The following is a 22165-nucleotide window of genomic DNA, read 5'->3' on the forward strand; positions in this document are numbered from 1 at the left end:
ACACATCCAAACTCTATCAGGTTTGGAGGAGCCTAGACTTGGTAGCTTCCTCATTCTGGGTGTAAGGGCATGAAAGCACTTTTACCATGTTCTTGATCCACTTACATTCTAGGGAAGCTTCTTTCAGAGTTCTTGTTTGTATGTGACTGTTCTTTGTTGAGACACTGTATGCCTGGGAGCATTCTTGCTCACTCCGTTTTTCATACTTCAGAAAAAGAAGCTTCAATTGGCTAATAGAATATGTTTCACGTAGAACAAAAATGTTTTTCATGAAGAGCATTGAGGGAGTAAGGATAGGTAAGAGCTAAGCACAGTTTTTCATTTTGGCTCTGAAAAATTATATTACTCTAAACATGTCTGGGAGGCCTGTACAGGCCTTTAAAACGGGGTTTGTATGCTAATGACTTGTTTATCTACCATGCAGGAACATTTTACATTAATACTGTACTGTTTTATATTAATACTGCATGCTTTTCTATGTGAATTGAATAAAGGCTGTCATAAGCACTGTAACAAAAATAACATATACGTGTGTGTGTATGAGTGTGCAGATGTCGATACAGACATATAGAGAAGAGAATTGCAAAACATGTATAAAATTAAAAATTAGTAAATTTGACTAAAAGATTATAGAGTTCTTGATACTATTCTTGTAATTTTACTTTAAGATTAAAGTAATTTAAAAATAAAATGCTTAAAATTAAAATCTGAAATAAGGGCCGAACCCGTGGCTCACTAGGGAGAGTGCGGCACTAGGAGCGCAGCAGCGCTGGGAGCACTGAAGCCGCAGTTTCGGATCCTATATAGAGATGGCCAGTGCGCTCACTGGCTGAGCACGGTGTGGGTGACACCAAGCCAAGGGTTGCGATCCCCTTACTGGTCACAAACAACAACAACAACAAAAATCTGAAATAAATTAGTACCAGCAGCATAAAAGAAAAGGACATAACCACAGTGTATAGTCCACGACAGGTGTGTGTGTGCGTGTGGGCCAGCATACAGGCCCAGATGCCTGGCGAACACCTTGACCAGTGTCCAGGTTTCAGGCAGTCTAGCTCCTGATTGACCTGAAGGTTCCCTCCTCCTCCACACAGTGTTCAGCACTGTGCCCTATGTCCTGGGCCCTGCAAGATGGGCCTGAAGCCACATGGCTGGATGGGAAATTTCCAGCCTGCCCTGGCAAGGTTGCCTATGAGATCCTAAGTCGGCTTTTCTGCAGGGTCACCTCCCTCAAAATCCTTCAGTTACTAAGCAACCATTCACTCCCACCACCACGACCTTCGCACCCTTGATTTAGCCCTGGGAATCCTGGCAGCCAATCAGCCAATCCCTCTGACTCAGGCAGAGACATACAAACAATGCTGACAGCTGCTCCCATTCACCATGCCAGGCACTGAGTGGAGTGCTTGTCATAGACATCTTATTTACTCACAGGACAACCTGCCCATGAAGTTGGTTCTGTTATTATCTCCATTTTACATGTTACTGTGTTGGAAACACAGAGAGGTTAAGGGATTTGCCCAAGGTTGCACAGCTGGTAAGATCCCATGTTTGAACCCAGTCTATTTGGTTCCAAAGTCTGTGTTCTTAATGGCTAAAGCGAAGCTCTATTCTTGAAGAGTTATTCCAGGTGGAGAGGTCAGCCCTAGTCTAAGCTGGGCATTTGGTTGGATTTAGCCAGGACTCGGCGGGTAGGCCCACCCAGCATTGGTTGACATGTGCTGATCTGGGGAAAGAGGCAAGAGCAGAAGGAGTGCGAGGGGGAGTGGGCTGCAAGTGTGCCACCTGCCTCCAAGGAGAGAGGTGTGGGTGCATGCACCGGGAGTTGTTCTCCTAAGCGCTGGGTGGATAGGAAGTTGAGACCCTGAGATAAGTGCCTCTGCCCTGACTGGACCTCAGTGCAGCAGCATCACCACAGGGACTCTAGGGACCCAGCTCTGCAGTGGCACCTTGGGGACTGGCATCCTTGTTCTCAGGTGGCATGGGCAGCTGTGGCATCCTGAGGCATCTAACATGGGTTCATGAACCACAGGAAACCTCACTGAAGGCAGATGGGGTGGTCGGCAGGAAAAGAAGCCACGTGGCAGACTGCATGGAAAAAAAGACTTCACCAACAGCGTATGAGAGTTCCTTCTTCTCCACAACCTCGCCCGCATTTATCATTCTCAGTCATTTGGGTGTTAGCCATTCTAACTGGGATGAGATGGTATCTTGGTGTGGTTTTGATTTGCATTTCCCGAATGCTGAGTGATGTTGAGCATTTTTTCATGCATCTGTTGGCCATTTGTATATCTTCCCTTTGAGAAATGCCTATGACCCAGCTATTCCACTGGTGGGAATATACCCAGAGGAATGGAAATCATTATGCTGAAGGGATACCTGTACTCCAGTGTTTATTGCAGCACTGTTTACAATAGCCAAGAATTGGAACCAGCCCAAATGTCCATCATCTGATGAGTGGATAAGGACGCTGTGGTATATCTACACAATGGAATACTATTCTGCTTTAAAAAAGAATGAAATACTGCCATTTGCAACAACATGGACGGACCTAGAGAGAATTATATTAAGTGAAACAAGTCAGGCACAGAAAGAGAAATACCACATGTTCTCACTTATTTGTGGGAGCTAAAAACAAATAGACAAATACACCAACAAATGGGGGGGGGCAGGGAAGAAGACACAACAATCACAATTCCTTGAACTTGTTAAGACAAGTGAACAGATATGATGTTGATGGAGAGGGGAGAGGGAGGGGGGAGGGAAGAATCGGTAAAGGGACACGAAAATCAACTACACTGTATATTGATAAAAGAAAAGAAAGAAAGGACTGTTCACAGACTCATGTGACACATCCCTCGGGAGAGCCCTGGCTGGGCTTGGAGGTGCTGCCTGCGCAGGTGGACGCTGTACTGGGGAGATGTGGGTTCGCACTGGCCATGGCCAGGGAAGCCTCTGGGGAAGGACAATTTCCATCCCATCTGGCTCCCCCTCTTCCTCTTTCCTAAAATGGCCTCCAAATTTAGATTCCTGAAGCCCACCTTTTGTCTTGCCTCTGCCCTGCTCCAAAGCCTTCAATGGCTCCCTACTGCCCTCTGCCCCCCCAGATCATCATATCCCATGAGGAAAAGGATCCCTGTCCCTCTCTCTACATGCCTATATCCTAGCTTCTGTCCCCCAACTTGCATAAAAGCCATCCTGAGCAGCTTGACTCCCTTCCAGGTGAGAGGAAATCTTGGTTAAAATCTATTGTCATAGTAGGTGACTGTGCTGGTTAAGTCAGGGCCTTAGGAGACATAGCACTGCTTTCAGAGCCAGAGGCCAAGGTTTGGGCTCAAACACAGAGCTCCATGTCCTTGAACAAGTTACCTGACCTCTCTGAGCATCTGTTTCCTTATACCCTCTAAGGAAAACCTATCGTTTCTCTCCTACTGAAAAGTCCTTTTGATTTTACCAGAGAAAAAGCTCCTCTCAAGGAAAGCTTTGTCATTTAGCCTGTGGGGCTAGGCAGGCTGCAGGTGCTAACCATTCGGACTTCTCATTACCCACAAGTTTCTCCCTCCTCACTGAGTACCGCTCTCAGTAGGCTTCGCAGGGCAACCATAATGGACTTGCCTGGGCCATCAGCTTTGCAGCGCTGAGGACAGACAGATCAGTCTGCAATCTTGTTAGCTGTCACAGGGTGATGCAGGGTGGAGCAGAGCCTGCAGCTGAAGCAGGAAATCAAAAGACCAACGGGCACGATGTGATGTTTCAATACATGCATACATTTTGTAATGATCAAATCGGGGTATTGAGCATATCCATCACCTCAAACATTTATCATTTCTTTATGGTGAGAACATTCAAAATCCTCTCTTCTAGCTATTTTGAAATGTACCCCATAAATATATACCATTATTATGGGTCAATTAAAAATGTAATGAGGTTTTATTTCAGAATAAATATTACAAATGTTTAGTAAATCATTTTGCATTAAAGATATATAAATTGGAAAAAAAAAAAAAAAAAAAAAGACCAATGAGGAAGCGGGAGAGCCAGGACTCCTGGAAACCGTTTGTCCCAGGCATAGGCACATTGCTGGACTTGGGAAGCCCTTTTTTTCCTACCTCTGTGCTACTGTAGGGGAGGCTAAATGTCATCTCTACTCATCTGAGTTCTCTGTGTAATGAAAGACATAAAAACAGGTTAATTAACATGTGCAGCACACATCAAGCAGGAGAAACCTCCATGAAAAGTAACTCAAAGTGGTGGCTTAGAACTCCACTTATACAGGCTTTTCAACAAGGAACTATAAATTAACAGAGAAGTGACAGGAGAAAGGAAAGTGGATTTAGGCTTCCCCGCCCACAATTGTGGAAGGTAAATAAATGGGAAGAAACTAATGGAGTTAGGTTTGTTTGCAGATTTCCCTGTGCCTTCTCTGGGTGGATGAGTCTACACTTGTCTCCAGCAGAAGAGAGTTTATATCCTGTCTTCAGGCAGAAAGCGGGGAGGATAAGGAGAACTTTTCCTCTGTTTGCTGCTTCTTAATTATCTCCAGCTCAAAAATAATTTCAGTGTCAAAGAGGCATACATTGGGGTAATAGATTCTCATTTCCTTCGCTACCCACCCGCCCGGACACCGCTCCTGATCTGATCCACACAAAGGGTCTCTCACTGCTTCCTGCAGCCTGATTATGGCCTCCCTGCTGTCTTTCAGACATTTACCCCCTTAGCTCCCAGGACTAATTTGCTTTAGAAGCCCCTTGACCTGGCCCTGAGGAGAGGTTTTCAGAAGTGGCCTCCTGCTTGAGGGAGTTCAAGGAAGGGTTCTACTGTCTCCTCTGAATTGACTCTGGTCACCCGAAGTCTTCCGGTCAGAGCTTTCCGAGTCTTTCTCTGCAGAGGCTCAGGAGCAGCTGAAGTCACCCGGAAGACGGATGGCCTGGTTCTGTTCTGCTCAGCACTAGCAGGAAAGGCCTTCCCAGGTGCAGGCCTGCATTTCCTACTGCTTAAAATCAAAGTCTGGGGACAGGGCTTGCCTCTGAGGTTCATTCTGGCTCTAAAATTTTACAGTAAATACCATTCATGTAGCACTTCCCACTAGGTATAGCACCAAGCTCTTCACACATACTATTTCATTTCATCATCCCAGTGGTCCCAACAGCTCAGCCTTGGGAGTCCCATTTTACAGATCAGGAACTGAGGCTAAGAGAGGTTAAATAGCTTGTTCAGGGTCACCCAGCTGGTGAAAGAGCCTGAGCTAGTATTACGCATTGGGTTTCTCACTTTCCCATATGATTAGAAGGCTGAAGGTCAAAGAGTGGTTTTGCATAATAAAATATTTATATATTTTATTTTCCTATATTTTAAAATATAGAAAAATGGTCAGGGCCCCTGAGATGTTCGGAATCTTGCCGAGCATTTGATGTAACTATACATGTGTGCCCAGGTGTTCCTTGGTTATTGCCTAATGAAATTGTGCATGTGCACCCAGGTGTCGGTTATGCACTTAAGTATAAAGGATGAGTGGCTCTGATCCACAGTGCCCCCCACCCCCGAGATGCCCCCAGGGAGGTCATGGGGAGGCTGCTAATGCTGCTGGAGGCTGTTGCTGCAAGTGCCCCCAGGACCCTCCAAGAGGCCACCACCGCCGCTGCTGCTGAGGACTGAGCTCATGTCGTCTGCCAACAGCTCCTGGGTTCTTTCCCAGTTATCTAGCGTGGACCTGCATGTGAGGGGTCTGATGACCCAGCCTGGCACGTGAGGGGTGTGGTGGCCCAGTCTGTACAATAGGTTTGAAGGGTCTGTCGGCCCTAACTGTGACAATACAAATGGAAACTTAGTATAACTAAAATAATGAAACGTTTTGTCTCTAGTTATGAATTGCCTAATCCGACAACTGGCACAGTCATCTAGCTTTACAGGTGGGCAGCACCCCTGCTGGGAGCAGTACAAGAATCATGTCCCATAGAGCAAGGAGGACTTCTGAGCCAGAAGTTCCTGGTGGGGCAAGGCTTACAGCCTCACAAACAATACTGTCCTCCCCTTCCTGGTTCCTCAGTGCTGCTGAGATATTTGTAGACCAGAATCTTGGTTCTGGCCATTTCACAGAGGAGAAAAAGCAAGCTCAGAGAGGTCCAACAGCTATAACAGGTCCAACAGGAATTGGGAGCAGAGAACCTGGGATCCAAGCCCACGGACCCTGACTGCAACTTTCATGTGCTTTTTAATACATTCTGCTGCCCTCCTTTATAAATACTCCTTTCTGAAATCCCAGCAGCACTTTTAAGAGCCTCCCAGAGCTACCATGATGACTTTTATGGCACTTCTGAAGTCCCTGGTGAATACTGTGCTCCATGTTGCTTCTGCTCAGATGTTTGGCAAAGCAGACACTCCCCCCAGCCTGCAGGAAGCAGCTGCCACCTCTTGGAGCTAACAAGCCTCCAGCTGCCATGCAGTCCTCAGCTGTAGAGCTCGAAGTGGATGGGAAGGGAGCCCAGCCCAGCCCATTCACACCCCTCACCTTGACCTCTTCAGGCACTGCTTACCCATAGAGCAGGCACTGCCCAAAAGGAACAATCTGGTAACTTGTTGGGGCACTTCTGATTTTCACAAAGGTTTGGGGGAGTTCTACTGGCATTTAGTGATTGTCTTAGTCCATTTTCTGTTGCTATAATTGAATACCTGAAACTGGGTAATTTATAAAGAAAAGAGATTTATTTTTTTACAGTTTTGGAGGCTGGGAAGTCCAAGGCTGAGAAGCTGCATTCAGGCAGGTTCTTCTTGCTGGTGGGGACTCTGCAGTCAGAGGGGGCACAGGTCATCACCTGGCAAGGGGGCTTTTATAACAGACCCACTTTTGTGATAACCCATTAATCCATTAATCCATGAATGGGTTAATCCATTCACAAGGGCAGAGCCATCATGACCCAATCACCTCCCAATCACCACCCACCTCTCAGTACTGCTGCATTGGGAACCAAGTGTCCAGCACATGAACTTTGGGGGGACACATCCAAACCATAGCAATGATTGAGGGTCAGTGGTGCCAGACATACCAGAACATGCAGGACAGTCTACCACATTGAAGAAGTGACCCAGGTCCCACATGGCTCAAATGTCCCATCTCAAGTTCCCTTGAGCAAAAAACCCATTCAAAACTTATCTGAGCCTAGACCCCCACTGTCCCAGGGCTGTTTTATTTCATATAAAAAAGCACCATTTCCCCTAATGTTTTACTATGCAATAAATTTTCTATGAAGACAACTACCACATAAATCAGTGGAAGATTTAAATTTTGTTTTGTCTCGAATTTTACCAAGCATTAGTCACAATTTCAGAAAATCCCATCACTGGTAGTAACATTGGTTGTAGTACTCAATGGCCAACACTATGGAGCGCCAGCACCGACAGAGACTCTTACACTGCCCTGCATCTGCCGGCAGCCCTACATCTTACAGTGTAGTTATGCCAGAGCGTTTGCATAGTCAAAGACACATTATTTTCTTATAATTTACTTTTACTTCACCTTCATATTATACATAGAGCATTACTGTGTTTTGTTTTGTTTTGTTAATTTTGTGGGTAGGTTATATTAATCATAAATTTCACTTCAAGGGTAGTAAGGGGCACATTATAAAAAAGGAGGAGTCTGATAGGTCTGAGGAATCTTGTCTTAAAGGATCTGTGCCAGTGCTGACTGCAAGTACTTGAGGATTCAGTCTCATGAGTTCAGCAAGATTGGGAAGTTATAGATTTCTCTTGAAATAGGCTTTGCATTATATTGATTACCTGTCTGTCTCCCTCACTGGACTGACAGTTGCTTGGGGGGTAGGAGAGCAGGTCTTAAACACCCCCTGCTCCCCACACACAAGGCCTAGTACTGGGTTGGGGGCCCAGGAAGCACCCGTGAGACCCACTATGGCCTTGTTTCTCATGAGGTGTCCAGCACCCAGAGCAACTCAAGAGAAATCCCCACAGCCCATCCCAGAAGTTGAATCGTACTAGGGCAAAGCCTTGAGTTGAAAAGCAGAAGCAGCTCTCATGGTGGAATTTCAGTCATATTCAAGGTTGTAGGAGGAGCTGGGGAATATGGGAAGCCTCCCTCTAAGTCTGTTTTTCCAGAAACTCCATCATCTCTGAGCAGGATGTTAATCGGTAACAGTCCCACATGGGTGAGGAGGTTGGGAGTCAGGGATCACACTTTGGAACAGCAAATATTTGCTGAAGGCTTTGGGCTGCGAAGCTTAACCTTTTGTCTTTGCTCTGAATGAATGGCCTTCCCAGGTACCAGAGGCCACTCACTGGTAAGAGGTAGTGGATTACAGGGAGAACTTCAAAGTGTCTAACTAGAGAGGGATGGGGAGAGATGATGTTCTTGTCTCCTCTCGGTGGGCTCCAAAGTGAGTGGGTGAGTATCTGGACATCCCAGAGTCTCAGTCCTAGACTACACAGGGACTGTGCATCCAAGCTTGGGGCAGGGGTGGAGTGAGAGGTGTGCTACAGACACAAAGGCTCCTCTGCAGGGAGGAGGGCAGGGGAGGCAGGCTTTGAAGGCTTGATATTTCGTCCACCACAATTCATTGCCCAGGTGAGCAAGCCTCCATCTTCCAGGGCTTGGGGGAGGAAGGGAGTGCTGCTATTCCAGGCACACTGCACCAGGGCTCAGAAAGGGCAGGTGAGCCACTGGTTTCTTACCACTCAGGTTCTAGTTAGGAAGATGTGTCCTCGTCATGCTTCACTGTTCCCTAGTCCCAGGAGCACCCCCTGCACTGCATACAGCTTCTGTACTATTCGGGAGACAAACAAAGACCTCAGGGGAGACATGGCATCAGCCAGCAAGCAGGTGCAGGAGCACCCATGTATTCCTGGGCTGCCACTCCGCAGACTGAAGGAAGAGCGTCAAGAAGGGAAGATACAAATTAGCATTTGGAAGGGGTGACATCCAGCTGGTGTGCCGGGATAATTCCCTGACAACTGTGAAAGACAGAAGTACTTCTGAATTCAGGAATACTCTGCCATGGGCTTAATTTACAAAGTAGTGCTAAATATAGTACATGATTGTCTTAGGTCAGGTTGCTATAACAAAATACCATAGACTGGCTTAAATAACAGACATTTATTTCTCACAGTTCTGGAAGCTGAAAGTCCAGGATCAGAGTGCCAGTATTGCTGAGTTCTGGTGGAACCACTTCTTGGTTTGCAAGATGACTTCTTGCTGTGTCCTCACATGGAGAGAAAGGGGAAAGCTCTGGTTTCTCTCCTTCTAAGCACTCTCATCCTTTTATGATGGCCCCATCCTTGTGATCTCATCTAAACCTCATTACCTGCCCAAGGCCCCAACTCCTAATGCCATCACATTGCGGGTTAATGCTTCAACTTTTAAACTTGGGGGGTTCACAATGCTTCAGTCCATAACAACAACAAAGGCATGAAGCTGGGGAACGTTTGGTACACTGAAGGAGGTGTTTACCCAACATTTACAATACTGGAGTGACCCATGGAACTTGGGTTTGCCATTTAGAATTGGAAAGTGCAGCAGCAGTATTTTATTGTTTCTGCAAGGTAGTGCTGTTCGGGCTGCAAGGAGTGAGGCCTCGAATTCTGTGGCAACATTCAGCATACGCAAGGAGCAATGTGCCGAGTCCTGGGGCTGGGTGTGGTTTTGTACCAGGCACAGATGAGGACTCAGCTCCCACATCAGGCACAAGAGGCCTGGGAGCTTCATTGGCCACCACATTTTGCTGCAGGTGGCCCTGGGTCAAAGTGAGGGTCTCTGCTGATGGAAGCAATCTTGAGGCCTGTGTCGCCCCTCTCCCCTACACCCACTGGCCTGGGTGTCCTGACCCACCTAGGCCCTCCAGGGGCAGTGGGCCCAAAGAAAATGAGGATAAAGGAGAGGGGTATCATGGCAGCCTGCCCAGCCAGACGCTGTGACACAGGCCTGGTGGTGTGGGCTGAACACCGGGACACAGCCAGGTGGCAAAGCCCAGCCCACATGCAGGTGCTTGGGGGCCAGGCTCTGTGTCCAAGGATGCAGAGGGATCCTGAAGAGGTAGCCGAAGTGGGGACAGCTGGTGGTGAGGAGCATGGGGTTGGAGCATCAACACCAGGGTGGAAAGTCTGGCTCCACTAGACCATGTGACCTGGGACACTGAGAGCTAGCATACACCTCACAGGTGGCTGTGAAGATTGGATTAGATTGTACACGTGAAGTGAGCCCCAGGCTGTGTGCCTCAGCTTTGCCTCCTGCTTCTGTCCTGGGGAGCTCCAGGTACAGGAAGGAATTAGACCTATAAGGAACTATGTAAGAGAGGTGCAGGGGAGGAGAATTTTGAGCAAAAATTCAGAGAAGCTCCCCCATTTTCTCTTTTCCTTGCCTTGATTGCTGCTCAGGCCCTGCTAACCCCCAGCCAAACACATCACAGACCAAGGGCCCACAGCCTAGTTTGCAATCAAGGGCAATGAATGAAGCAGACCAGGAAAAGGTTTGTGAGGACCTCCTGAGACCCCCAGGCCCTGGTCTTACCCCATCCTCTGCTGCTCCTCCCAGAGCGAACTGAAGGAAGTTTGCTCTGTGAAATAGTGCCCCTTTCTCTGTGAGCAAATGCAACCCCTACTTACTCCAAAGGCAGGCTAAGCTGCAGAAGCCTGGAGATGAGCCCCACCCCACAGGGAGGAGGCAGGGTCACTGACGACTGCTGACCATCTCACAAGGAGGAGACGCTTTATTAGGCATTGAAATAACCTCTGTCCTCTTTCCTCCAGAGGAAGTCTTGCTAGCGAGGGGACAGACTCCTTGGCCTTCGCAGCTGACCACATGAAGGTGGTGCCCAGCTTCCTATGCCCCATCCTCCTGGAGGAGGTGTGGCTGGTGCCCAGTTTGTCCCCTGGTCCCAAGTCACCAGAGGCCCAGGCAGGGCTAGAGACACTGGAGACCCAGGCTCCTCAGAACCAGACTGGTAGGCAAATGCAGGCTCCCATAGAGGATGAGGAGGAGGAGGAGGAGGAGGAGGAGCAGACCTGGTTGGAAGCCAGCAGGCAGCAGCTCTCCAGAACACTTTGAACTTCAGGTTCAGCCTGCTGTGAAAGATCTCCAAGAGACACAACGGCAACGTGGTCTTCTCCCCACTTGGCATGTCCTTGGCCATGGCAGGCATGATGCTGGGGGCTGCATGGGCAGACCAGAGCCCAGGTCAAGAGCAGCCTCCAACCTGCAGGCCCTGAATGGGAACAAGCCCACACCTCTGCCTGCCCTCATCCACAAGGATTTTGGTATGAAAAAGGCCTTCTTTGATTTATCCAAGAGGTATTTTGATACAGAGTGTGTGCCTACAGATTTTCACAATGCCACACAGGCCAAAGGGCTCATGAATCAGTACATTAACAAAGAGACTCAGGGGAAAATTCCCAAACTCTTTGATGAGATTAGTCCTGAAACCAAATTAATTCTTGTGTATTACATCTTGTTCAAAGGTACTTTGATAATGTTCTGCTCTCGCAAAGCCACAGGGCCCTAGGACTGTTTTTTCCTTTCCTTCCATTTGGCCAGCATATGGTTAATGCTAAATGATTTTCTATGAACATGTTTTCAGGTTTCACAAACAGATAGAAACGTGGATTGAACAGTACCAGCTACTTCCACTCAAGGTCCCAGCCCTCGTAGTCCCTGTAGTCATTAGTTCTCAAAGCACCTCTGCACAGCTCTCTTATGACATTTGGAAGCAGCAATGTAGTCATTTTTTTAAAAAAGCATATTATCTGAGAAATTTAGGATTGTATCTTTGCTCTTTCATTCTCTATTTTTGTGACCTGGGGCAAAGTGACAAAGTCTCTGTCCTTGGATTCTTAATATAGAAAATAGGGACACTCCCACCTACCATAGAGTTTGGAGGCTAAATGAGATAATGAATGTAGAGTCCAACTATGCTTGGCAAATAGTAGACACTAAATATGTATTAACTACTTTTATTATTTGATATTCCTAAGCAGGCAGAGCAAGGGTCTGTGAAGCTCTGAGAGGCTGGCTTAATCAAGGTCACACAATAACGGCAGAAGCCAAACAAACAAGGGTCTCCTGACACCCTGATCCAGGTTCTTCCCAGCCCTGCCTCTCTATCGGGGCATTGGACATGGTGTAGATGCTGCTGTGACAGAGAGCTGACACCAGAAGACTTGCCTTTCCTAGTTGGAGAAAGAAAGGGGATAGAACCCTCCCCCTCTATTACTTGAGCAAGAACAGTGCTTTTCAAGGAGGGTGGTTTCTGCAATGAGTTGTCGCTATTTTCAAGGAAATGGCTGACCCCATTTGATCCTGTCTTCACCAAACCCGACACTTTCTACCTGCACAAGTATAAGGCCGTTAAAATGCCCATGATGTACAGGAAACAAAGCCTGAAGGGCCTTACAGACAGCCAGGACACACCCCAAGGACCCATATCCATGTGTAACGGGTCCTGCACTCACATGCTGATGCCTCCTCGGCATTGTGAGGGTTTTCTCTCAGAACCACGCTCAGCAGTGATAGTCAAGAAATGTCATCACTTCTGCCACATTGGCCTCTGTGTTCATGGTGTGCTTGTGCATGGGTGTGTGTGAGACAAAGTGGCAGCCAGAGGGTCCCTTGCGCAGCCCAATTCTAAGTATGGAATATCACCAAACGAGCAAATATTTTTGCAAACCACTCAACTTTGATGAAATACCTAGTTGTAGTAGAAAATAAGTTTTAAATTCCAAAGACTTGAAATAGCATACAAATCGGATGTTTTAAGACTTTTCAGGCTAATTTATAAAAACACCTTTTCAACTAATTCATCTTATGTAGAGCTCTCTCCCTCTTCTCACCCAATGCTCAAAGAGATATTTGCCGCTGAAATGGAACTGTTTTACAGTTTCATCATAATCTATTTTGAATCTAATTTGAAAAGCTCATGAAATTACACCACCTGTATAGAGTGAAAGAAACTTTCAGACATCATCTGGCCCACCTTCCTCTAAAAATCCCCTCAAAAATATCCCTACAAATTAGCACACAGTATCAGTCTCTCTTAATTCTTCCAGTGACATTACAGAATCCAATCCATAAATGGCTAAAATTGTTTATTTTTTTACATTCTGACCTATAATTTCTCCATAACTTATACTTTTTGGTCCTAATTCTATCTCTAAACCTACACGTACTAGAACAAGTATAGTTACCTTCCACATAGAATCCCTTCAGCTCATCAGTGTTTCTCAATGGAAGTGCTCTTGGTTTTGAGGGAAATTGTTTGTTATCGAGAGCAATTGTGTGTGTTGCAGGAACTGGTTAGCATTCCTGGCCCATGTTCACTATCACCAGTAGTAACTAACCCTCAGTCATCGTTAACAACTGAGAAAATGTTCCCATACATTTCCAAATGGCAGCTACACCTCACTACATTCTTTCTTAGCAGTGAGATTTGGTTAATATTTTCCCATACTACTGCAATTTTCAATTCCAAGTGAGGTTAAAAATGGAATCCACTTAAGTAGGACCCTGTTGGGTATCCTTGGCCTGCAGTCAGACCTCACCATCTCAGGGAAGGTGAGACAATTAGACATAATGATCCTGCAAACCAGCACCTGAAAGAGTTTCTGCTGTCGTCACATGAAAAGTTGAAGAAATGAGCTGCTCTTCTTCAAAGCACCACCATAAAGTTTACATTGTAAAACATTAAATATCCTCCCTCTGCTCTGGGGAGTAAATTTTCACTCCAGGAAACTATAGGATTTCCAGGTGTTATTTATTACATTGATGTTTTCATTATCTCCTCTTATAATAATTACGTAGATACATCACTCATGTCACATTAATTCCTGAACAAAAGGGCCTCCCAAACACAGCAAGTAGCCTGAATATAGGCAGAGTTCAGGAAGGTTTCAGGGACCCCTGGGCCTGCCCCAGGGATTGCCTCAAAGCAGTACCAGGTGCTGGGAAGCCGCTATAGAACGCTAACCACTCCTGCCCCACCTTTGCCTGCCAGAAGGAAAGTTAAAGCACTCAGTAGACAGCTTGAAAACCTTTTAGGAGCACTAGCTCAGCTCAAGAATCAGTAGCACAAAGTATATGCTCAATACATATTTATTTGAAGTGTGTGTGCATGAATTGGCCAGCTAGAGGGTTCTTGGATCTATGCCCAGCATGAATTTCACATATTCCACAATATCTCACATTGGATTCTTGGGGCTCCTGGAATTGTCTTAGACTCCTAACGCAGTCCCCAGGGCAACTCCACACCATCCCTTAACATAGATGAGCCTTGTACCACTAGGAGCATGGCCCTATGCATGGCACCACTGTAAGGAATTTTAAGGGGCTTAATTCCCTCCTCTCCACTGCAACACAAATGGTCTTCCACATTATTTCTTTTTCCAGGTTTTACAAAGAGCAGTGACTGAAGTCAATGAAAAAGGAGCTGAGACAGTGGCAGGAACCCGTCAGAAATTATTGCTTATTCTATGCCTCCCATTGTCAAAGTGAATCAGCCATTTCATCTCATAACCTATGAATAAACCTCTAGGATGCTTCTCCTTCTGGGCAGCATGGTGAATCCTACTCTCCTGTGACTCGTGACATGCATAAGTACTTAGTGTTACAGTAAATGCTGAATCTGAGGTAGTTGAACCCACACAGGATATTGGCACTGGCTGGCAAAAGAAGAGAGTGTCCCCTTTGTCCTTGGCTAATTTGGGCTGTTCTCAGATAAATACAAATATTAAATTGATACATATTTGGGGAAGATGTTTGTGCAATCTGGTATTTTAAGCCTGTTTCTAAGAGCCTTTGTTATTTGACTGAAGACTAGCTGGGCGGAATATCTTTACCTTTCTGTGTTGTTCACATATCTGGACTTTAAAAAAACAGTAGATGAGAACACTATTTCAAGATGAAGCCTTTGGGAGAAAGACGTACACATTCTGCTTTAGCCATGTCTCTCTCTCTCTCTCTCTCTGTCTACTTTTCTCAGGTGCAAAATAAATATTTTATTTTAATCTATTACAGAATCATTTCTTATTGACTAAAATTAGAGGGAAATAGCTATAATCAGTCCTGATCACACATCTGCCTCGATGTTGCCCATTCTCATGTTGCCCACAGTGCATCAAACCACTTGGCAGAGGTACTAGCTGAACCATAGATCATCCAGTTCAAAACCTTCATTTTACAAAGGAAAGAAATAGGGATCCAAAAGCAGGGCCACATGAGGACTTCCACAGGCCCTAGGCACTTTTGTCTTCCTGGGCCCATTCCTTCATAAAAATACATACAGTCAGCCCTCTGTATCTGCAGGTTCTGTATCCACAGATTGAACCAACTGGGAATCAAAAAAATTCAGGGAAAAAAAATTAAAAATGAAAATAATAAAAAAACATAGCATTTACATTGTATTAGGTATTACAAATAATCTAGAGATGATTTAAAGTATACAGGAAGATGTGCATAGGTTATATATAAAAACTATGCCTTTTTATTTTTATTTATTTTAAAAATTATTTGTACATATTTATGGGGTACAGAGTTGACTATCAGTATTTGTGTACAGTATATGATGATCAAATCCTTATTAGCATGTTCGTCATTACAAATCACAATTACTTTTTGTGTCCTTTACCCAATTACTCCCTATCCCCCTTTCCCACCTCTAGTAATATAGGTCTGTTCTCTCCTTCTGAAGGTTCAACATTTTTATTATAGTCTTTCTTTCTTTCTTTTTATCTTAGCTCCCACTTATGAGTGAGGACATGCGGTATTTTTGTGCCTGGCTTATTTCAGTTAACATAATTTTCTCCAAGCTCATCCACATTACTGCAAATGGCAGAACTTTATTCTTTTTTATGGCTGAGTAGTATTCCATTGTGTATACATACCACATTTTCCTTATACAGTCATCCACTGATGGACATTTAGGTTGGTTCCATATCTTGGCTATTGTAAACAGTGCTGCAATGAACACAGGAGTGCAGATATCCCTTCAACATGATGATTTCCATTCCTTTGGATATATACCCAGCAGTGGAATTGCTGAATCATATGGCAGCTCTATCTGAGGTTGTCTGAAAAACCTCCATACTGTTTTCCATAACGGCAGCACTAATTTACAGTCAGTCCCACCAACAGTGTAGAAGAGTTCCCCTTTTACCTGCATCCTTGCTAGCATTTGCTATTGTCTTTTTGATAATAGCCAGTCTAGCTGCAGTGAGATGATATCTCAATGTGATTTTGATTTGCATTTCCTTAATGATTAGTGATGTTGAGCATTTTTTCATGTACCTGTTGGCTATTTGTATGTCTTCCTTTGAAAAATGTCTATTCAGCTCCCTTGCCCATTTTTTAATTGGATTATTTGGCTTTTTACTGTGAAGTTGTTTGAGTTCCTTGTATATTCTGGATAATAATCCGTTGTTGGATGTATGGTTGGAAAGGGCTGGCACTAGTCCCTTCCCCATAAAAGGAGACCAAAACAACAGACAAACTACGCCATTTTAAATAAGGACTTGACTATTCCCAACCAGAAATTGGTTAGGCTTATTTCCGAACTGGTGGCTGCAGAGATGGTATCTGCCTCCCAGTAACAGGAAGTTTACTGGGGGCCGGAGTCCAGGGTGTGGGGGAGTGACAGTTGGGAATAGTGTGGTAGGAGAGTTCCCAGGTCCAGTTGAACCTGCCGGAGAACAGGCTGCAGATGGGCACTAGATTCGGTCTATGCCGGGGGGATACAAAGGTGAACAAGACCCGAGAAAGATCTACACAGTGCTACAAAGGCACCCAGAGAGACCGGTCGCCTGTGCCTAGCAGAAACCTGGTAGACTTCCTGGGCAAGGCGGTGCCGAGCAGGGTCTTGAAGGCCCAGCTGATAGAAGAGGGGCGCAGAAGACACGCCCCAGCCCAGCAAAGTGTGCACAGAGTGGGGAGACGTGCGACCTGGGAGGCGGAGACTCGACAGAAACCACACACCCTGTGGGGTCGCCACTGCACGATCCAACAGCCTGGGCCAGAGCACAGGGAACAGGGAGAAGTCCTGCACAGGAAGTGAAAGCTCAACAGAGATCACACACCCTGTGGTACGTGATCCACCAGCCCAGCAGAGTCCAAGCTGACCAGAAAGGTGGCTCCCCGGAGAAGCCCAAGACCCGAGGAAACCACACACACAAGGCACTAGAGGCCAACTGAGCAGTCACGGAGGGAGCCATACGAAATTGGCAACCACAGCAACATCCTAGTTAGTCATTAGTCTCAAACCGGTGGTCTGTGAAACCCCCTGCCACAATGAATAAACACCAAAAAAAAGATACCAGAAATACAAAAAATCAAGAAAGTACACCACCAAAAGTTAATAAATTTCAAACTCTAGATCCTATAGAACAAGAAGCCACTGAAATAACTGACAAGGAATTTCGAGTGATAATTCTAAGGAAACTGAATGAGATACAAGAAAACTCAGCTAGACATCATGATGAAACGAGGAAAAGTATACAGGATCTGAAAGAGGAAATGTACAAGGAAATCAATGTCCTGAAAAATATGTAGCAGAACTTGCTGAACTGAAGAAGTTATTCAGCGAAATAAAAAACACAACGGAGAGTTTAACCAGCAGGCTTGTTGAAGTTGAAGAGAGAACCTCTGAACTCGAAGATGGGCTGTTTGAAATAACACAAGCAGACAAAAAGAAAGAAAAAAGAATCAAGGACATTGAAGAAAATCTGAGAGAGATATCAGACAAGCTCAAGCACTCAAATATCCGAGTCATGGGTATTCCAGAAGGGGAGGAAAATGGAGATTCCATTGAAAACATATTCAACAAAACACTGGCAGAAAACTTCCCAGGTATAGGAAAAACCACAGATCTTCAGATCCAGGAAGCTCAAAGATCTCCAAACGTATTCAACCCAAAAAGGCCTTCTCCAAGACATGTCATAGTCAAATTGGCAAAACTCAGAGACAAAGAGAGAATCTTAAAAGCTGCAAGAGAGAAGCGTCAAATCACCTATAAGGGAGCTCCAATCAGGCTAACATCAGACTTCTCATCACAAACCCTAAAAGCTAGAAAGGAATGGGATGATATTTTCAAAATACTAAAAGACAAAGATTGCCAGCCAAGAATACTCTACCCTGCAAGGCTATCCTTCCGAAATGAAGGGCAAATAGTATATTTCTCAGACAAACAAAAACTGTGGGAGTTCACTACCACACGACCACCCTTACAAGAAATCCTCAAGGGAGTACTGGGTTTGGTTCCTGAAAAATAACTACCACTGCCATAAAAACCCAAGAAAAATCAAGCAAATAGTATATTTCTCAGACAAACAAAAACTGCGGGAGTTCACTACCACACGACCACCCTTACAAGAAATCCTCAAGGAAGTACTGGGTTTGGTTCCTGAAAAATAACTACCACTGCCATAAAAACCCAAGAAAAATCAATACCCACTAGTATAATAAAAATGGCATTCATGAAGAAAATACAAACAAACAAAAACACTATCTACAACCTAAGGAACCAAGCAACACAGAAACCAAACAGTAAATCAGAAAGCAAGGAACAAAAGACACCTAAGACAACCAAACAACCAATAAAATGCTAGGAATAAATCAACACCTTTCAATAACAACTCTTAATGGAAAAGGCTTAAATTCCCCAATCAAAAGACACAGACTGGCTGACTGGATCAAAAAGGAGGACCCAACTATATGCTGCCTACAAGAGACCCACCTCACCCATAAAGATTCACACAGACTAAGAGTGAAAGGATGGAAAAAGATTTACCATGCAAACAGAAAAGAAAAACGAGCTGGAGTAGCTATTCTTATATCTGACAAAATAGACTTTAAACTAAAAACCACAAAAAGAGACAACGAGGGACACTACTTAATGATAAAAGGACTGATCCATCAAGAAGACATAACAATCATAAATATGTACGCACCCAATGTTGGAGCAGCCAGATTTATAAAACAAACTCTATTAGACCTAAAGAAGGAAATAGACACTAATACCATAATAGCAGGGGACCTGAACACCCCACTCTCAATATTAGACAGATCATCTAGGCAAAGAATCAGTAGAGAAACACAAGATCTGAACAAGACTCTAGACCAATTGGAATTGGCAGATATCTACAGAACATTCCACCCAACAACCTCAGAATATTCATTCTTCTCATCAGCACATGGATCATTCTACAGGATAGATCACATATTAGGTCACAAATCAAGTCTCAATAAATTCAAAAAAATTGGAATTATCCCATGTATCTTCTCAGACCACAATGGATTAAAACTAGAAATTAATAGCAAATGAAACTCTGGAAACTATACAAACACATGGAAATTAAACAGCATTCTACTTAATGACACATGGGTCCAACAAGAAATCAAGCAGGAAATCAAAAAATTTATTGAAACTAACGAAAACAATGATACATCATACCAAAACCTGTGGGATACTGCAAAACCAGTATTGAGGGGAAAATTTATCGCACTAAACGCTCACTTCAGAAGAATGGAAAGATGGCAAGTGAACAACCTAACACTTCACCTTAAAGAACTAGAAAAACAATAACAATCCAAACCTAAAGGTAGCAGACGGAAAGAAATCATTAAGATCAGAGCAGAACTGAATGAAATTGAAAACCAAAAAACAATTCAGAAGATCAAAGAATCAAAAAGTTGGTTTTTTGAAAAGATAAATAAAATTGACAAACCATTAGCATGGCTAACAAAAAAAAGAAGAGAGAAGACTCAAATAACAAAAATTAGAAATGAAAAAGGCGATATTACAACTGATTCATCTGAAATACAAGGAATCATTCGAGACTACTATAAACAACTATACGCCAACAAATTTGAAAATCTGGAGGAAATGGATAAATTTCTGGACACACACAAGCTCCCAAAACTGAACCGTGAAGACGTAGAAAATTTGAACAGACCAATAACAATAAAGGAGATTGAAGCTGTTATCAGAAGGCTCCCAACAAAGAAAATCCCAGTTCCAGATGGATTCACAGCAGAATTTTACCAAACATTCAAAGAGGAATTGACACCGATTCTTTACAAACTATTTCAAAAGATTGAAACGGATGCAAATCTCCCAAACTCATTCTATGAAGCAAACATCATCCTGATACCAAAGCCAGGTAAAGATATAACCAAAAAAGAAAACTACAGGCCGATATCCTTGATGAATATAGATGCAAAAATCCTCACTAAAATACTAGCAAACAGAATACAGCAACACATACGAAAAATTATTCATCACGATCAAGTGGGATTCATCCCAGGGATGCAAGGTTGGTTCAACATACGCAAATCAATAAATGTGATACACCATATTAATAAACTCAAACACAAGGACCATATGATCATCTCTATAGATGCTGAAAAAGCATTTGATAAAGTTCAGCACTCATTCATGACAAAGACCCTCTATAAGTTAGGTATAGAGGGAAAGTATCTCAACATAATTAAAGCCATATATGCCAAACCCACTGCCAATATCATCCTGAATGGGGAAAAGCTGAAAGCTTTTCCTTTAAGAACAGGAACTAGACAAGGATGCCCACTCTCACCACTCCTATTCAACATAGTGTTGGAAGTACTAGCCAGAGCAATCAGAGAAAAGAAGGAAATAAAGGGCATCCAGATTGGAAAAGAGGAAGTCAAACTGTCCCTGTTTGCAGATGACATGATCCTATATATCGAACAGCCTAAAACCTCTACAAAAAAACTGTTGGAATTGATAAATGATTTCAGCACAGTAGCAGGATACAAAATCAACACACAAAAATCAGTAGCATTTATTTTCTCCAATAGTGAACATGCAGAACGAGAAATCAAGAAAGTCTGCCCATTTACAATAGCCACCAAAAAAATAAAACACTTAGGAATTGAGTTAACCAAGGAGGTGAAAAATCTCTATAATGAGAACTACAAACCACTGCTGAGAGAAATTAGAGAGGATACAAGAAGATGGAAAGATATTCCATGCTCTTGGATTGGAAGAATCAACATAGTGAAAATGTCCATACTACCCAAAGTGATATACAAATTCAATGCAATCCCCATCAAAATTCCAAAGACATTTTTCTCAGAAATGGAAAAAACTATTCAGACATTTATATGGAACAATAAAAGACCACGAATAGCCAAAGCAATGCTCAGCAAAAAAAATAAAGCTGGAGGCATAACACTACCTGACTTTAAGCTATACTACAAAGCTATAATAACCAAAACAGTATGGTACTGGCATAAAAACAGACACACTGACCAATGGAATAGAATAGAGAATCCAGAAATCAACCCACACACTTACTGCCAGCTGATCTTTGACAAAGGCACCAAGTCTATTCACTGGGGAAGGGACTGCCTCTTCAGCAAATGGTGCTGGGATAACTGGATATCCATATGCAGGAGAATGAAACTAGATCCATACCTCTCACCGTATACTAAAATCAACTCAAAATGGATTAAGGATTTAAATATACACCCTGAAACAATAAAACTTCTTAAAGAAAACATAGGAGAAACACTTCAGGAAATAGGACTGGACACAGACTTCATGAATACGACCCCAAAAGCACGGGCAACCAAAGGAAAAATAAACAAATGGGATTATATCAAACTAAAAAGCTTCTGCACAGCAAAAGAAACAATTAACAGAGTTAAAAGACAACCAACAGAGTGGGAGAAAATATTTGCAAAATATACATCTGACAAAGGATTAATATCCACAATATATAAGGAACTCAAACAACTTTACAAGAAGAAAACAAGCAACCCAATTAAAAAATGGGCCAAAGAGCTAAGTAGGCATTTCTCTAAGGAAGATATACAAATGGCCAACAGACATATGAAAAAATGCTCAACATCACTCAGCATCCGGGAAATGCAAATCAAAACCACACTGAGATACCATCTAACCCCAGTTAGGATGGCTAAAATCCAAAAGACTCTGAACGATAAATGCTGGCGAGGTTGCGGAGAAAAAGGAACTCTCATACATTGTTGGTGGGACTGCAAAATGGTGCAGCCTCTATGGAAAATGGTATGGAGGTTCCTCAAACAATTGCAGATAGATCTACCATACGACCCAGCTATCCCACTGTTGGGAATATACCCAGAGGAATGGAAATCATCAAGTCGAAGGTATACCTGTTCCCC

At 43.9% G+C, this 22165-nt stretch overlaps 1 protein-coding gene across 1 annotated transcript; it reads left to right on the top strand.

The window, feature by feature from the left end:
- Window positions 1-10804: 10804 nt before the first annotated feature.
- Window positions 10805-14061, top strand: SERPINA10 (serpin family A member 10). Its single transcript, XM_063090163.1, is given in 5 exon segments — window positions 10805-11036; window positions 11039-11157; window positions 11160-11473; window positions 12276-12472; window positions 13910-14061. Coding segments are annotated over 5 exon segments (1014 nt in total).
- Window positions 14062-22165: the final 8104 nt, after the last annotated feature.

The sequence above is a fragment of the Cynocephalus volans genome, chromosome 3 (genome assembly GCF_027409185.1).
Source record: "Cynocephalus volans isolate mCynVol1 chromosome 3, mCynVol1.pri, whole genome shotgun sequence".
NCBI lineage: Eukaryota > Metazoa > Chordata > Mammalia > Dermoptera > Cynocephalidae > Cynocephalus > Cynocephalus volans.